Below are 13,220 nucleotides of genomic sequence, written 5' to 3'. Positions count from 1 at the left end.
CTCCTGCCCCACCTCTCAGGTGTGTGCCACCAAGTCAGCTCCACCAAGACAGAGCTCAGGTCTTTGTGAAAGCACAGGAGAGTGTTCTACAAAACAGGCTATATTCCCAGCAAAGGCATTTTACAAACAACCACCCCTGTTATCCAAATTCCATCAACAATAGGACCTCCCAAAGGCCAAACGGTCAAGAGCATGGTTTTAAAATGAAAGCTAGCATCCTCGGGTGAGCTCAGCTTTACCAACACTCCCAGGGATTTTTTTTTTTTTCTTTTCATCAGAAAACACTGATTTCCCCAGGATCCCTGGAGTTCCTCAGATAGGCCTCAGACTGCAGACAGTGCACAGGAAGGGATACTGAGGCTCAGAGAGGGCAAGAGTCTTCCCTGAGGTCACACAGCAAGGCGAGGAAACCTTGCTTCTTTCCTGCTGACCAGGGTCCTCCCATGCCTTCTGTGTAGCCTCCTCTGCTTGTTCTCCGTAACTTACCTGAGGGCAAGACTCGGTAGCCACTGCCCCGAGCGCCCAGCTGGGCGCCTGCCTTGCTCCAGGACACGGCCGGGACTGGTGACCCTGTACTGTGGCACGTGAGGACCACGGGTGCCATCCTGGTCACCGTGAAATCTGTCTGGTCGTCCGCAATAGTGGGAGGTGCTGAAACACAGGACAGGTCCCTGCTGAGATGCAGAGGGGACAGGTGGCTGCAGGACCTCGGGGACAGAACTGTTACAAAGGGCGGCTAGGACAGGAGGCGGCATGTGCGATGAGGGCAGAGGCCGGAGCTGTGGCTGTGGCAAAGTCAGACTGTGCAGATATTTTGGGGCACGGAGATGATCAGGAACAGTTTTCTTGTAGAGAGGTTGGCCTGGGGACTTTGGGGGGAAGCTCTGGGAGAGATGACACCTAACTGAATCTAGAGGAAAAGCAGGTTTGGCTGGGTGAAGGAAGCGAGTTCCCCAGCAGAGGAAACAGCTTGTGCAGAGGCCCTGAGGTCAGGAGTGCCATAGCTTGTCCCAGATCCAGCCATGGGGCAAGCTGTACTTGCAAACACCAGTGGGGCTGGACGGCCAGGACCTTGCAGGTCCAGCTGAAACGTTAGTGTGGCTTGAAGGCCCAGGCAGCTGGGGAAGGAGCAGCTCCAACCGGGTGATGACAAGGTCAGATCTGGGCTTAGACTGTTCTAGATTGGGGAACTCTCAGGAACTGGTACCCAAACCCGAGTCATGTCAGAGTGGTGGGAGGTGAGACCCAGGAGGGCTTCCTGCAGGGGGTGTCCTAAGAGGCACAGAAGTCTCGGGGTGAAGCCAGCACTAGTCCCTGCCAGCAGGAAAGCTCCGGAGAGGGAGGGCATTGCACCCACATCTCCCGCCTCTACCAGGACTCACCGTGGACCGTCACCTGGTAGCGCCTGCGGGACTCGCCCACCTCATTGCTCACCACACACTCAAACTGGGCGGAGTCCTGAGGGCTGGGGGCTGCAAGGAGCAGGGCATTGGAAGGCAGGAGCCTGGACAGACAGATGGCTGCAGTGAGGGGCCTGGAGCGAGCCAAAGCGGCCTCCCCACCCCAGGCCAACCCTGCACCTACTCCTAGACGGGACTCTAAGTATCTTCCAGGGGCTGGAGAGATGGCTCAGAGGTTAAGAGCATCTCCTACTCTTCTAGGGGACTCTGTTCCTGTCACCCAGGTCAGGTGACTGACAACTGTTTGTAAGTCCAGCTCCAGGGGTCTGAGGCCCTTTTCAGGCCTCGTGGGCTACTGTGCGCGCGCGCACACACACACACACACACACACACACACACACACACACACGCACACGCACACACGCACACACGCACGCACACACGGCCTCAGCTATTGGGCATCTGTGTTTCTCTGCCTCCTGCATGTTTGGAACAATGATTCAGAGGATGACAATTATCTCCGGTCAGAAGTGATGAGACAGGAAGGAAACACTTCTGACGGTCCCTAACCACTGGCTGCATGTGAGACACGGGCAATGCTCAGAGGCTTTCAGAAGTAGCCACAGGCTTCGCACATGCCAAGCGAATGACCTGGCACCCAGCCTCCCCCCAAACCCCTGTGTTCTACTTTCCACGAACTGAATAAGTCACACACAGGCTTCTGTGGGGCTGGTCCTGTCTGCCTCAGTGTCACACTTCCTCCCTGGCCCTGACACGTTCCGTCCTCCCGCATCTCTCCGCTGTGGATAGACTGTTCCTTACCGGTAGGCGCCTTGCTGCAGACGGAAGTCCAGCTTCTGCCCATCCTTCCACCAGGTCACAAGTGGCTTGGGAGAGCCCGTGGCCTCACAGGGCAGCGAGGCTGGGCTGTGGGCGGTCAGGGTCAGGTTGGAGGGGCCAGGGGCAATGGCTGGGGGCTCTGGGGAAAGGTTGGTTATTAGAAGACAGGCACGGGGCAGGGACATGGGGACTCTCTAGGGGCTCAGACTTGGGATATCGGCTGCCATCTTCATCTCATCCTGTGGAGCTGGGGGCGGGGAGGGGAGCTCTCCAGGAGGACTGACAGTGGACAGCGGATTGGTTGGGCCTTTTAAGTCCCTGAACCTGGGGCCCTCCTGACATCTCATCCTTGAAGGAGGCTCCCAGGACTTCTCTCCATCAGCCCTGCTTGAGGTCAGGGTCCTGCAAGGCAGCGAGGCTGCCATGGGAGGAGACGCTTGACTAGAGGACCCATCACAGTGACAGTGGCCTTGAGTCAGCTCCTTTGGAACACCTGCCGTCCTGTCCTCGGCCATTCATTTAAGGAAGGGTGTATGTCACATGTGTCCCCTGACCACGTGTGGGCAAACCTTTTGCTCCTGGGCTTTATGTCCAAAACCTCTTGAGGATCATTGCTTTTGGACCAACTTCTCAGAAACCAAGCAGGACTGGCCCCCGGCAGGAGTGGAGGCTGAAGGCGGGAAGAATGCCTTTCCCCGCCTACTTACCAAGGACTCTGAGGTCTAGGCCCTGCCGGTCAGAGCCAGCAGAGTTGGATGCCAGGCAGAAATAGTGCCCAGCATCCCGTGCCTGGACTGGATGGATCCGCAGTGAGCCCCCGGGCAGAAACTCTAGCCTGAAGCAGAAAGAGGGGTTGCCATGGAGACAGGCAGATGGGGCCGGCCCCCTGACAGTGTTCCTAGTGAGATGCTTCTGTCGGCCCCCAGCTTTCCCTACAGAAGGATTAAAACTCAGTCCTGCATACGACAGACCAGTGTAAGGCATCAGGGAGGGCAGGAGGGGCTGCTCCAGGTGGCAGCATCCTCCCTGCTTTTGAGAATGTCCCCAATGGCCAGGTTGTGCTATATAATCCCACCCTCAGACACAGCAGATTGAGCGGGGCATGGCTCGTCACACAGGCTGCGCCAGTGGCTTGCGTGCCTTGGGAATTTCAGTTTGATATTCACAGAGGGCTCCACAGGCTGTGTGAGCAGGGTAGTAGCCTTGGGGTGGGTAGGGGTACCTGCCATGCTTACAGAGGTAGGGGAGGGAAAAAGAGAGTTTTCCATATGTACAGAACTAGAAATTAACAGGGTCAGCGGTGTACCTGTCCTTGTGATCTGAGAGCCACCCCCATCCTGTGTAAAGTCACTTTTCCTCTCCAACGGCCCAAATGACCGGCCAAGAGGACCCTAAACCCGAGATCCTCCTAGGGCCCTCCCCTTCCGGCTCCCACCTGGGGCTCCCAGAATCCAGGGGGATCCCGTCCTTCCGCCAGCTCACGAGGGGCGTGGGCACACCGTGGGCCTGGCAGGGCAGCAGGGCCGTGCGGTTCACTGAGGCGTTCACGGCGTTCGGTCCTGGCTGGATGGTGGGCGCCGCTGGGGAGGGGCAGAGGGCAGGGCTGGGAGCCTGTGGCTCTGAGGGGATGGCGGGTGGGGAGGGGGCCACTCACTGTGGATGTCCACTCGGAACGCCACGCTGGTGCTGCCCGCGGCGTTGCGGGCCGTGCAGCTGTAGTCTCCTCCGTCGGCCGTGCTCAGTGCCCGAAGCTTGAGGAACCTGCCCTGCTCCGGAAACTGAGTGTGGGCATCTGCCTGCAGAGACGCCCAGAACGGGGGAAAGGGGGATCTTTATTGGCATGTGGCTATGACCCCTGACCTTGGTCTTATGGGTTCGGAACTGAGTCCTCTTGCTGGGAAAGCCAGGGGGGTAGAAGGAAAGGTCTTGCTGGAGATACAGTCAAGAGTCTAGCCCCTCTCCGGGTCGCCCCCTCGGGTCTGTGCGGCAGTCCCTCCCATAGTTTCTGCTTGATCCATGGTTCCTTATGGATCAAACTGGCCTTGGCCTAAATAAGCACCAGGCCAGGAGATCGGGGAAACCTATGAGGCTTGACAGCAATGGTCTCTGCTCCATCTTAGGCTAGTGACAGACCTGCAGCAGAGGACCAGTGTGCCAAGCAACTCAGGAAACAGGAGGGGCTGAGCACTGTCCATAGAGCACTCCAGCTAAAGACCCACAATCCCATAGTCCCTAGCTACAAACTGGCCCCTTTCGAAGGATGGGCACAGACATAGATTTGGGTCATAAGGTCCTCTGTGTAACCTAAAGGCACCATGGAAAGAACACCAGGCATGAAGTCTGGGCTTGCTTTGGTGCCCAAACATGACCCAGAGTGACGGTAGTCATCAGGATAGAAGGTGTGCCCAAAGCACGCGTGCAGAGTGACGTCCAGGAGACCATCGGTGTCCTGCACTCACCTGGTCAGTGGCCTCAGCTGGAGGTGAAGGGACTCACCTGAAGCAGGACGCCACCACGGTGCCACTCAATCTCTGGTGTTGGCTCTGCCTCCACTGAGCATTCCAGGATCAGCTGCCCTGGAGCCAGGCCAACCACAGAGCGGGGACCCCGGGGCCCAACAACATTTGGAGGGGCTGGGGATAAGAGGACATGAGAGATGGACCTACTCCCGCAGGTCCCCTGCTGGTCCCCCTTCCCCTGTCCCCATGGCATCTACCTTGAACCCTGACCCTGAAGCTCTTCTCGACTTCACCTGCAGGGCTCTCAGCCAGGCAGGTATACAGCCCAGCGTCGTCCACCTGGAAACAGAGCAAGGAAATCAGCTGCTTCCAGCTCCACATGTCCACCTGTCTTGTCACCCCCACCTTCCAGGCAGCTTATCCCTCCCTGAAATTCTTCGCCTTGCTCTTGATGTACAACTTCCGGAAAGTCCCTCTCACCCCGGCTATCTGATTTTATCAATTTTGGCTCTGGCCTGCCTGGGAGACTATAAGGACGTAGGCCTGGGGATCGTGTCCCCAGCCACAAGGCACACAAAAGAGAATCTGGGGAGGCCAGGCAGCTGCCCACTGGACGGCTACAGGTTCTTCTCCAGCCCTAACCCTACCCTCACGTTCTGCACCCGGAGGATCCGGCCAGCCTGGCTGTCATTTTCCACCCTGCTCAGGGCCTGCCCGTCTTTATGCCAAGTGATGTTGGGTGGAGGGATGCCTCGGGCCTCGCACAGGAGTTCCAGGTGGGCACCGGGTGTCAGTGACAGCTCTGAAGTCTGGCCAGATTCCTCAATGTGGGGGGGATCTGCAAGATGTCCACCGTGAGTCAGCTTTCCTCCCTTCCCCCACCTCCCAGAGGCTCACAGCCAAGGGGTTCAAGAAACAGCTAAGCTTGGGGGTCGGTGCTGGGTGGCCACTTAGACACCATAAATCCTTGTCCCAGGACACTTCTTTGTGCCTGGATCTCAGCAAGGACTCAGGACACGGGAAGGGGGCAGAGCTGAGGCAAGTATTTCTAATACGGTCCCCCAGGGCACACTTTTGTGCTTCATCTTGAGGCTGTGTCCCTAGATGCTGCTGGCTCTTGCTCTTGCCTTTGGCACCAAGATCTGGTGGTAAAAAATGTTGGCATACTGTTGTACAAAACTGTACTTCTCAGCCATGGTAGCTTGGCTTGTGAGGCCTTTGGAGCCTCGCACAAGGATGGCCCCCAAGCCTCCAGGGAATTTGTCTTCGCCGCCCCCTTTCTGTCAGCTCTAGGGTCCCACCTCACCCTCCAGCCACTGAAGCTGCTGAGGACAAGGCACCCACCCATCACCGTCAGCCGGAAGCGCCTCCTGGCCTCCCCTGCCTCGCTTGCTGCCATGCAGGCGTAGGTCCCCGAGTCACCAATGCTCACTGCTTCCAGCTTCAGGCCAGGCCCCTGCTCAAGGCTCTGGGGCAACAAGGGCTCCCCATCTTTCATCCACGACACGAGGGGCAGGGGGCTTCCCCGAGCCTCACATGGAAGGACCACTTCCGAGCCTTGGGCGGCCATCACGTCGTTCTGAAACTCCACTGGTTCCAGGACGGGGGGTACTGAGGGGGACAAAAGTGTGGGCAGGGCCCATTTTAGTCCCCAGCAAGTGGCCTTTGCACAGACTGTGGCCTCTGGTCCTCATGGATATGCCCTCTGGAACTCTTTTGCTGGGTGAGTCTTCCAGCATTCCCTCGGTCTGCCTAGTGGAGCCGGGGCCCAGAACCACTGCTCACTACCATAAATTATGCCTGTCAATGCTTGGGCGCCGAGGTGCCCGCTCACTACTTGGGGGATAAATGATTGGATGATGGAAGAAATTAGATTAGATAGGGGTGGGGGGGAGGGAGCTTTTGTTCTTATCTGACACAGCCAGTGGCACTGTCCGCCCACCCTGCCCCATACCAAGGACCAGCAAGGTGAAGTTCCTTTCAGCCACACCAGCTGGGCTTGCAGCCACACAGGTGAAGATGCCTGAATCTGCCAGCTGCACCTGAGAAATCCTGAACCCCCTCCCCAAAGGGGCAGAAGGTGGGACGGAAGGAGAGAGAAAGGATAAAAGGGAAAGAGATTGAGGTTTGTTTGGCTTGGTTTGGTTTTTTTCGAGACAGGGTTTCTCTGGGTGGCCTTGGCTGTCCTGGACTTGCTTTTGTAGACCAGGCTGGCCTCGAACCCACAGAGATCTGCCTGCCTCTGCCTCCCAGAGTGCTGGGATTCCAGGTATGTGCCACAGAATGCCCAGAGGTTGAGTTTTTTAAAATCTCATTTCTCAAACTGCTAATTCTGAAGGGGTAACCCTCTCACTCCTGTTTACATCCCTTTCCTGGCCTCCTGGTGCTCCCTGGGTAAAGCCCATGAGCCACTGCCCCTCACCCCCTGCCCCTCTGCCCCTCTGCTGGCTTCCTGTGTCCCTCCCCCCTTCTCCAGTCCTTTCTGCCTGCTTCAGACCTCTGCTTCCTAAATTCTGGAAGCTCACTGTCCAGATCTCCTTCCACTTGTCAACCATTCAGGATCCACCTAGGGGCTCCACTTGTCCCACTTTCTCCTGAACCTCCAGCCTCTTCTGGGCTGATCTTGCTATGGGCTAGAGAGGATCATGATGCCAAAGCCAGGCCCTGCCCCTTCCTGAAGAGATCTTTCCCACACTCTCCTGTCCCTGCCAAAACCCTTTCCCTAAATCCAAAGGACTTGCCCTAAACCCGAGCAGGCAGGACATAGTGCACAGTGGTAGAATGGTGCATCTATCTGGTTTCCAGAACCTTCCCTGAATGTCCAGCTCCCCAAGCTCCCCCAGGTGCCTGGAAACCACAGTGTCTGATAGTCAGATTCAAAATGGAGTCCCTTTGGTCAAGCCCAAAGTGGCCAGCGAAAGGGCTCTTGTGCATGGCTGCCCAGTGTCACCAGAGAGGTCTGTCAGACATTTGAGCATGTGTGGAGAATGCTCCGTGAGTACATCTGCCTGCCAGCGGCCTGTGCAGCTTCAGACAGGGGCTGCTCTCTGACTTGTGGTTAAGGCCTGTGGTTTCAGAGTATCTTGTGTAATCCTCTTTTGCCTTTAAAAACTTCCCTTTCTGGGATGACAAGGCAACTCAGTGTGTAAAGGCGCTTGCCCTTCGTGCCTAGTAATCTGAGTGATTGCCAAAACCCACGGAAAGATAGAGGGAGAGAACCCCTCCACCATAATATTCTCTTCTTAGGAACCTCAAGACCTTGCCTGTAACATCTGTCTGTCCCTGCTGTCTTCCGGTCCCTTCTGTGCTCCACCTCAGGGGCTCCTGGACTTGCTCTTGCCTCCACCTGGATGCTGCTCCCCATGGAACCCCAGCCTGGCTCCACCTCCCTCCACCTCAGCACCCGTATGAGGTGAGTAACTAGTTTTGACCACGGCACCCTCTGTTGTCACTGCGTCTCCTTGCCCAGCTTAAGTTGTCTTTAGAGCTCGTGGCTGGAGGCCTTTATTTTGTGTCCCCCGCACTTGGTCCCTTTAGCTGCAAGACTCTCTTGTCTAGAACCACCAGCTTTGCTCAGGCCCCTTCCAGGAAGTCCCCCTTGCTTTCTACCTGGCCATTGCAAATCAATGCACTCAGGTCCTGGCTCTCCCCCTTGGGCTATGCCTACTCCATCAGGCCACAGGAGGAGGCCTCTTCTATATCTGAGGTTCCCCTGGGTCATGGTGGACTCTCCTCGGTCTCCCCAATCACTGTAAACCTCTATATCTGTACTATTTGTATTTTAATATCCACATGGAAGCATTTGGAGTCTGAGCTGCCTGGAGAACGTGTTGGCAACTGTCACCAGGGACCAGAGGCTGGGCTGCTCCCCTACCTGAGGGTGCGGCCGGAGCTGTGGAGGAAGGTGCGCTGGGAGAGTGGAAGGGGCAGGCCATCCTTGAGCCAGCTCACATGAATGGGCGGGGAACCTCGGACGGGGCACATCATGGTCACCAGCTCTCCAGTCTTGCTCACCAGGGTCCCCGTGTCACCAGCCCGTTGCTGGATGGTGGGAGGAACTGGGGAGGTAGATTAGAAAGTGATAAGGGGTCGGAGGGAGGGCAGCACCTGGCTCTGGACTTCTGCCGCTGCCAGCCACTGTAGTTAGTTAGGTTCCTAGAGTCTCGACCACCCGCTGGAGAGACGAGGCCCACTGTCTGGGACCCAGACTCGCTCCTGACACCTGCTGAGCCCGGGGAGCCTGCAGAGTGGCTATCTCCGGGTCTTGAATGGAGGTTCCTGACTCCACCCACTCATCATCCTGTAGGTGCCCCCACAGAGGCGCCAGGGCACCGGAGGCTGCCTGCCTCTCAGACTCAGCTCCTCACCCAGCACATTCACTGTGTGCAGCCTGGCATCCTCCCCAGCCGGGTTGTGGGCCACACAGGTGTAGGCACCCGAGTCTGCCGCTCTTAGGCCCTTCAGCACCAGGGAGCTGCCATCCAGATAGAACCTGCACGGGGAGAAGTCACTGAGGGCAGGGGCACCCAGCTTGGCAGCCCTGGTGCCTCAGGAGGCACAGCCTGGCCTTACCGGAGGTGAGGCCCCACATGCTGGTCCAACGGGCCACCGTCCTTCAGCCAAGCTATTTCTGGTGGGGGCTGGCCTTCAGCCTCACAGTCCAGCCGTACCTCCTGGCTCTCCAACACATTGTATTCTTGTGCCGTGCCTGAGTTCTGAATCTGGGGAGGCACTGTGGCATGGGCTACGGTGAGGTCCTGGCAGCAGCAAGGGCTGCCGGGGATGGGCAAACAGGATGGGGTGGAGAGCAGATGTACCTAGTACAGACACCACGAAGTCTTTGCGGGCCTCGGCCTGGGCGTTCTCTGCCACACAAGTGTAGGTACCAGCCTGGGCTGGCTGCAGGTGACTCAGCTGGAGGCGGCCACCTCGGGAGACCATGCCATGCACCACGCTGCTCTCTGTGGGATGGAGGGAAGGCCTTGAGTCTGGTGCTCCCCTCCTGCACTGACAGGGAAATTGAGGCACCGGTGGCTCAGAGGTACCTTTGTAGATCCCCAGTGGCCTAGTTTCGTTTCTGCCACTGTGATAAATTAACCCCCCCCAGCAGTGCAGCAGAGAAAGGGGCCATTAGGCCCACAGTTGCGGGTGACAGTCGCCGAGAGGAAGTCAAGGTGGCAGGAACTAGAAGCAGCTGGTCCATCCACAGCAGAGAAAGAAATGGACGCGTGCACACCTGTGTCCACACTTGTGCTCAGCTTGTTTTCTCTATCCGTACACAGTTCAGGACCCAAGCCCAGGCAATGGTGTCACTCATTCTCTGGCTGGGTCTTTCCATGCCAGTAAAGATAAAACTTAAGGCGATCCCTGACAGACATGCCCATCGCCAACACGATCTAGACAGTTCCACTTGGAGGCTCTCCAAGTGGTAATTCCAGGCTCTCTGTTAAGTTGACAATTACATTAACCACCACAACCACCTCCATCAACCCACCTGTGGCTGTCCTGCTTCTCACGCCCCTCCCTCCCACTTAGGCCACCCTGCCTCAGGGTCCCACAGGTGCCAGGGTTGCCGATCAAGGGGACTCGGCCACTGGGTGGCCCCTCACAAGTCAGTCTCGGGGCTCTTGGGACTCTGCTCCCCAGGTTGGAATGCCCCCTGGCAGGGTTGTCACGAGGTATGAAGGTTGTGCCAGCCCTGCCGTCACCCAACCCCGACCCCTGTCCAGCCAGCCTTTCAGCACTGAGTGCATGGGCCATTTGCACCCCGTGTCCCACCTGGAGCTTGGGAGGCAAAGGTGAGCATCACGATCCCTGTCCTCAAGAAGCATGGAATGGACCACAAAGACACAGGGCAGCTGAGGGCTGACAGCGGTAACCGTCTCTCAGAGTTGGGGAGCTGGGGGGTTGGAGGGCAGGAGAGGATAGAAGGGCCAGGAGATGGGAAGGAGGGTGCCAGAGGGAGATGGGAGGGGCCAGGAAGGGCTCCTCAACCAGGGGCTGCTGGGACAAAGCTTGAGCAGAAATCAGCAGACACAAGCAGACAAGGCCATGAAGTATTCTAGGCAGGGACCAGAATGTGTGAAGAACTGGAGGCATGATAGTTAGGGTTTGCTGACAGGCTAACTTTTATCCACTCAGAAGAGACAAAAGCACACTCCCACAGAACGCTGAACACCCACAGATGCCTGCATGCCAAGCTCATGGCAGCCTCATCATTACAGCCCAAAGGCCGGCTAATAGACGCTATGTTACTTGCTCACGCCTTTAATGCCAGCACTTGGGAGGCAGAGGCAGGCAGAGCTCTGTGAATTTAAGGCCTGTCTAGTCTACATAGCAAATGCCCAACCAGCCAGGGCTACATAGCCACGTGAAGTATTATAAAAGGAACAGTGGGAAGTAATTAAATTAATCCCTGAAAAAAATAATAGTGATCCAGGCTGCCCAGCAAGCTTTCAAAGTCTCAGTTTAAAGTGGAGTAAGGAAGATGCAGAAGGTCACAGGGTCACCATCGGAATGAAATGTCCAGAATGGGCATTTCACATGGAAACTTCCGGCGGACTGCTGCGGCCAATGGTGGGGTGGGAAGTTGGGGTTAGTGATGGCTAATGGCTACGAGGATTCTTTACCGGGCAATGATGACATTCTAAAATTGATTGTGGGAATGTTTCCACTCCTGGATACACTGAGAAGCCTTGGATGATATACTCTTCAAATGGCTGGACAGTGTAGGAGGTAAATTACAGTTCACAGGGGAGACCCATTGCCTAGCTGCACAGCCCGAGGTCCCCACAGCTGCCACTAACCTCAGGGCACACTGCCAGACCTTCCACCTATACTAGAGGAACCGTGGGCCTGAGTCCAGCTGGGGGTGGGGTGCTGCCCTCACCAGGCGCTGGCAGGGGGCAGTGGTGCCCCACGTGGGGGAAGGCCCAGTGCACAGTAGTAGACAGCATAGGATTTACAAGCTGACAGGTCCAGTGTCCACAGACGGACCTAGCAGGGTGTAGAGGGCAAGGGAGAGGAGGGGAGCTGATTACATGAGGAGGGGCAGCTCAGGCGTCAAGGCCAGCCTAGGGAGAGCCAGGACGGAAAAGCCTCTCGCCTTCTGGGTGGAGGGTACAGACACCAGAGGACTCCATGCGGCAGTGGCCAATGCAAAGCATTGAAAGGCAAATGGGGTAAGGGCTTCCATCATATTGCCAGCTTTGCTTGGGAGGTTTGGAAGGAAGGGAGGGGAAGAGAGAGTGGTTGGGAGGAGGAGATAAAGAGAGATCAGGCTAGCTAAGAACTTGGGATCTGTGGTGGTTTGGATAAGGCCTCTGTTAGTATTAGCATATAGGTAGGCAGCCTGCCTCTAGGTTGCTTAGCAACGTGTAACGTCACCATTGGTCGCTGCTGCCAGGGGCCTGAGGGAAAGGACCCCTACCTCTTCTCTCTCTCCTTCTTTTCTCTCTGCCTGTTCCTCTGTCTGTCACTCTGATTCTGTCTGCCCCCCTGATTCTGTCTGTCTCCCTCCCACTCTGGATTTTCTTTCCTAAGTTCTCCCACTATCTCAGTTTCCCCTTCCCCATAATAAACCCCTTTGTAACCACAACCTGCTGTGCGGAATGTAATTTATATCGTCACATCATCCCTCATAGGCTCAGGCATTTGAAGGCCTGCTCCCCAGCTGCTGGTGTTGGTGTTTGGGGAGGTGACAGGCAGGCCTCGTGGGGGGAGGTCTTTGAGAGCTAAAAGCTTTGCCCCAATTCCAGTCACTCTCCTTCTTGTTTGTGGTTAAAGCTGTGATCCTGCTGCCCCTAGCACCATGCTTGCAGCTCGCTACCTTTCTTCGCTGCTGTGATGGACTCCTATCCCTCTGGAACCACCACCAAAGCCAATTCTTTCCTCCTTAAGTTGCTTTTGCAGCATAGAATAATCAAGGCTGGCTCCTGTGGCTCAGCCTCCCCATTGCTGGGATTGCAAGCGTGAACCCCCACATCCCACGAGTCCTCAACTTTTGACAAGAGCACTACTAACTGGCAATTTCCTGGCCTTTCATTGTTGCTGCATTTTTTGATGATAGATTTTATACTAAAATGGCAAGCAGGACGTGTGTACTCACCCACGGGCATTCTGTCCTTTAGCCAAGTAACGGTGGGAGCTGGGATCCCGGACACATCACAGGTCAGGACCAGGGTGCGCCCAGCTACCTGGCTCACTGTCTCCGTCTCGGGTTTCTCAAATGTTGGGGGCACTGCAGGAAAGATGGTAGGTTTCTGCACTCTTCCCTGCTCCCCAGTTTTTGCTTTACACTCTATTGATGAAGGCAAACCTGTTGCATTCACAGATAAAACTAGAAGCCACGGCTGACTGTTTCTAAGTATCTGCCAACCAGAGTCCCAGATGACCCACTCAGCCTGGAGGTGGTGAATGCATGGCTCACAGACCAACAGTCCTCCTTGATTTCCCTCATCCCAATGCCTAACTTCCAGGCCCAGGCCCAGGGCCTAATCTATATAACAGATTAGTGCCCCGT

At 56.5% G+C, this 13,220-nt stretch overlaps 1 protein-coding gene across 1 annotated transcript in view; it reads right to left on the bottom strand.

The window, feature by feature from the left end:
* The window catches only part of Hmcn2 (hemicentin 2), a 144,298-nt gene that overhangs the window by 31,169 nt on the left and 99,909 nt on the right, over positions 1–13,220 (bottom strand). Inside the window, exons 62-77 of the mRNA XM_060389902.1 lie at positions 12,807–12,938; positions 9,517–9,660; positions 9,272–9,431; positions 9,067–9,191; positions 8,574–8,757; positions 6,654–6,751; positions 6,044–6,310; positions 5,347–5,537; positions 4,957–5,038; positions 4,737–4,873; positions 3,895–4,036; positions 3,676–3,820; positions 2,948–3,075; positions 2,223–2,379; positions 1,383–1,504; positions 487–651 (exon numbers count right to left, since the gene is read on the bottom strand). Of these exons, the coding sequence (XP_060245885.1) occupies positions 487–651; positions 1,383–1,504; positions 2,223–2,379; positions 2,948–3,075; positions 3,676–3,820; positions 3,895–4,036; positions 4,737–4,873; positions 4,957–5,038; positions 5,347–5,537; positions 6,044–6,310; positions 6,654–6,751; positions 8,574–8,757; positions 9,067–9,191; positions 9,272–9,431; positions 9,517–9,660; positions 12,807–12,938 (2,379 nt within the window). The remainder of the gene's footprint in view (positions 1–486; positions 652–1,382; positions 1,505–2,222; positions 2,380–2,947; positions 3,076–3,675; positions 3,821–3,894; positions 4,037–4,736; positions 4,874–4,956; positions 5,039–5,346; positions 5,538–6,043; positions 6,311–6,653; positions 6,752–8,573; positions 8,758–9,066; positions 9,192–9,271; positions 9,432–9,516; positions 9,661–12,806; positions 12,939–13,220) is intronic.

Source organism: Meriones unguiculatus, chromosome 8 (genome assembly GCF_030254825.1).
Source record: "Meriones unguiculatus strain TT.TT164.6M chromosome 8, Bangor_MerUng_6.1, whole genome shotgun sequence".
Classification (NCBI taxonomy): Eukaryota; Metazoa; Chordata; class Mammalia; order Rodentia; family Muridae; genus Meriones; species Meriones unguiculatus.
This window is presented reverse-complemented; position numbering and strand designations above follow the sequence as displayed.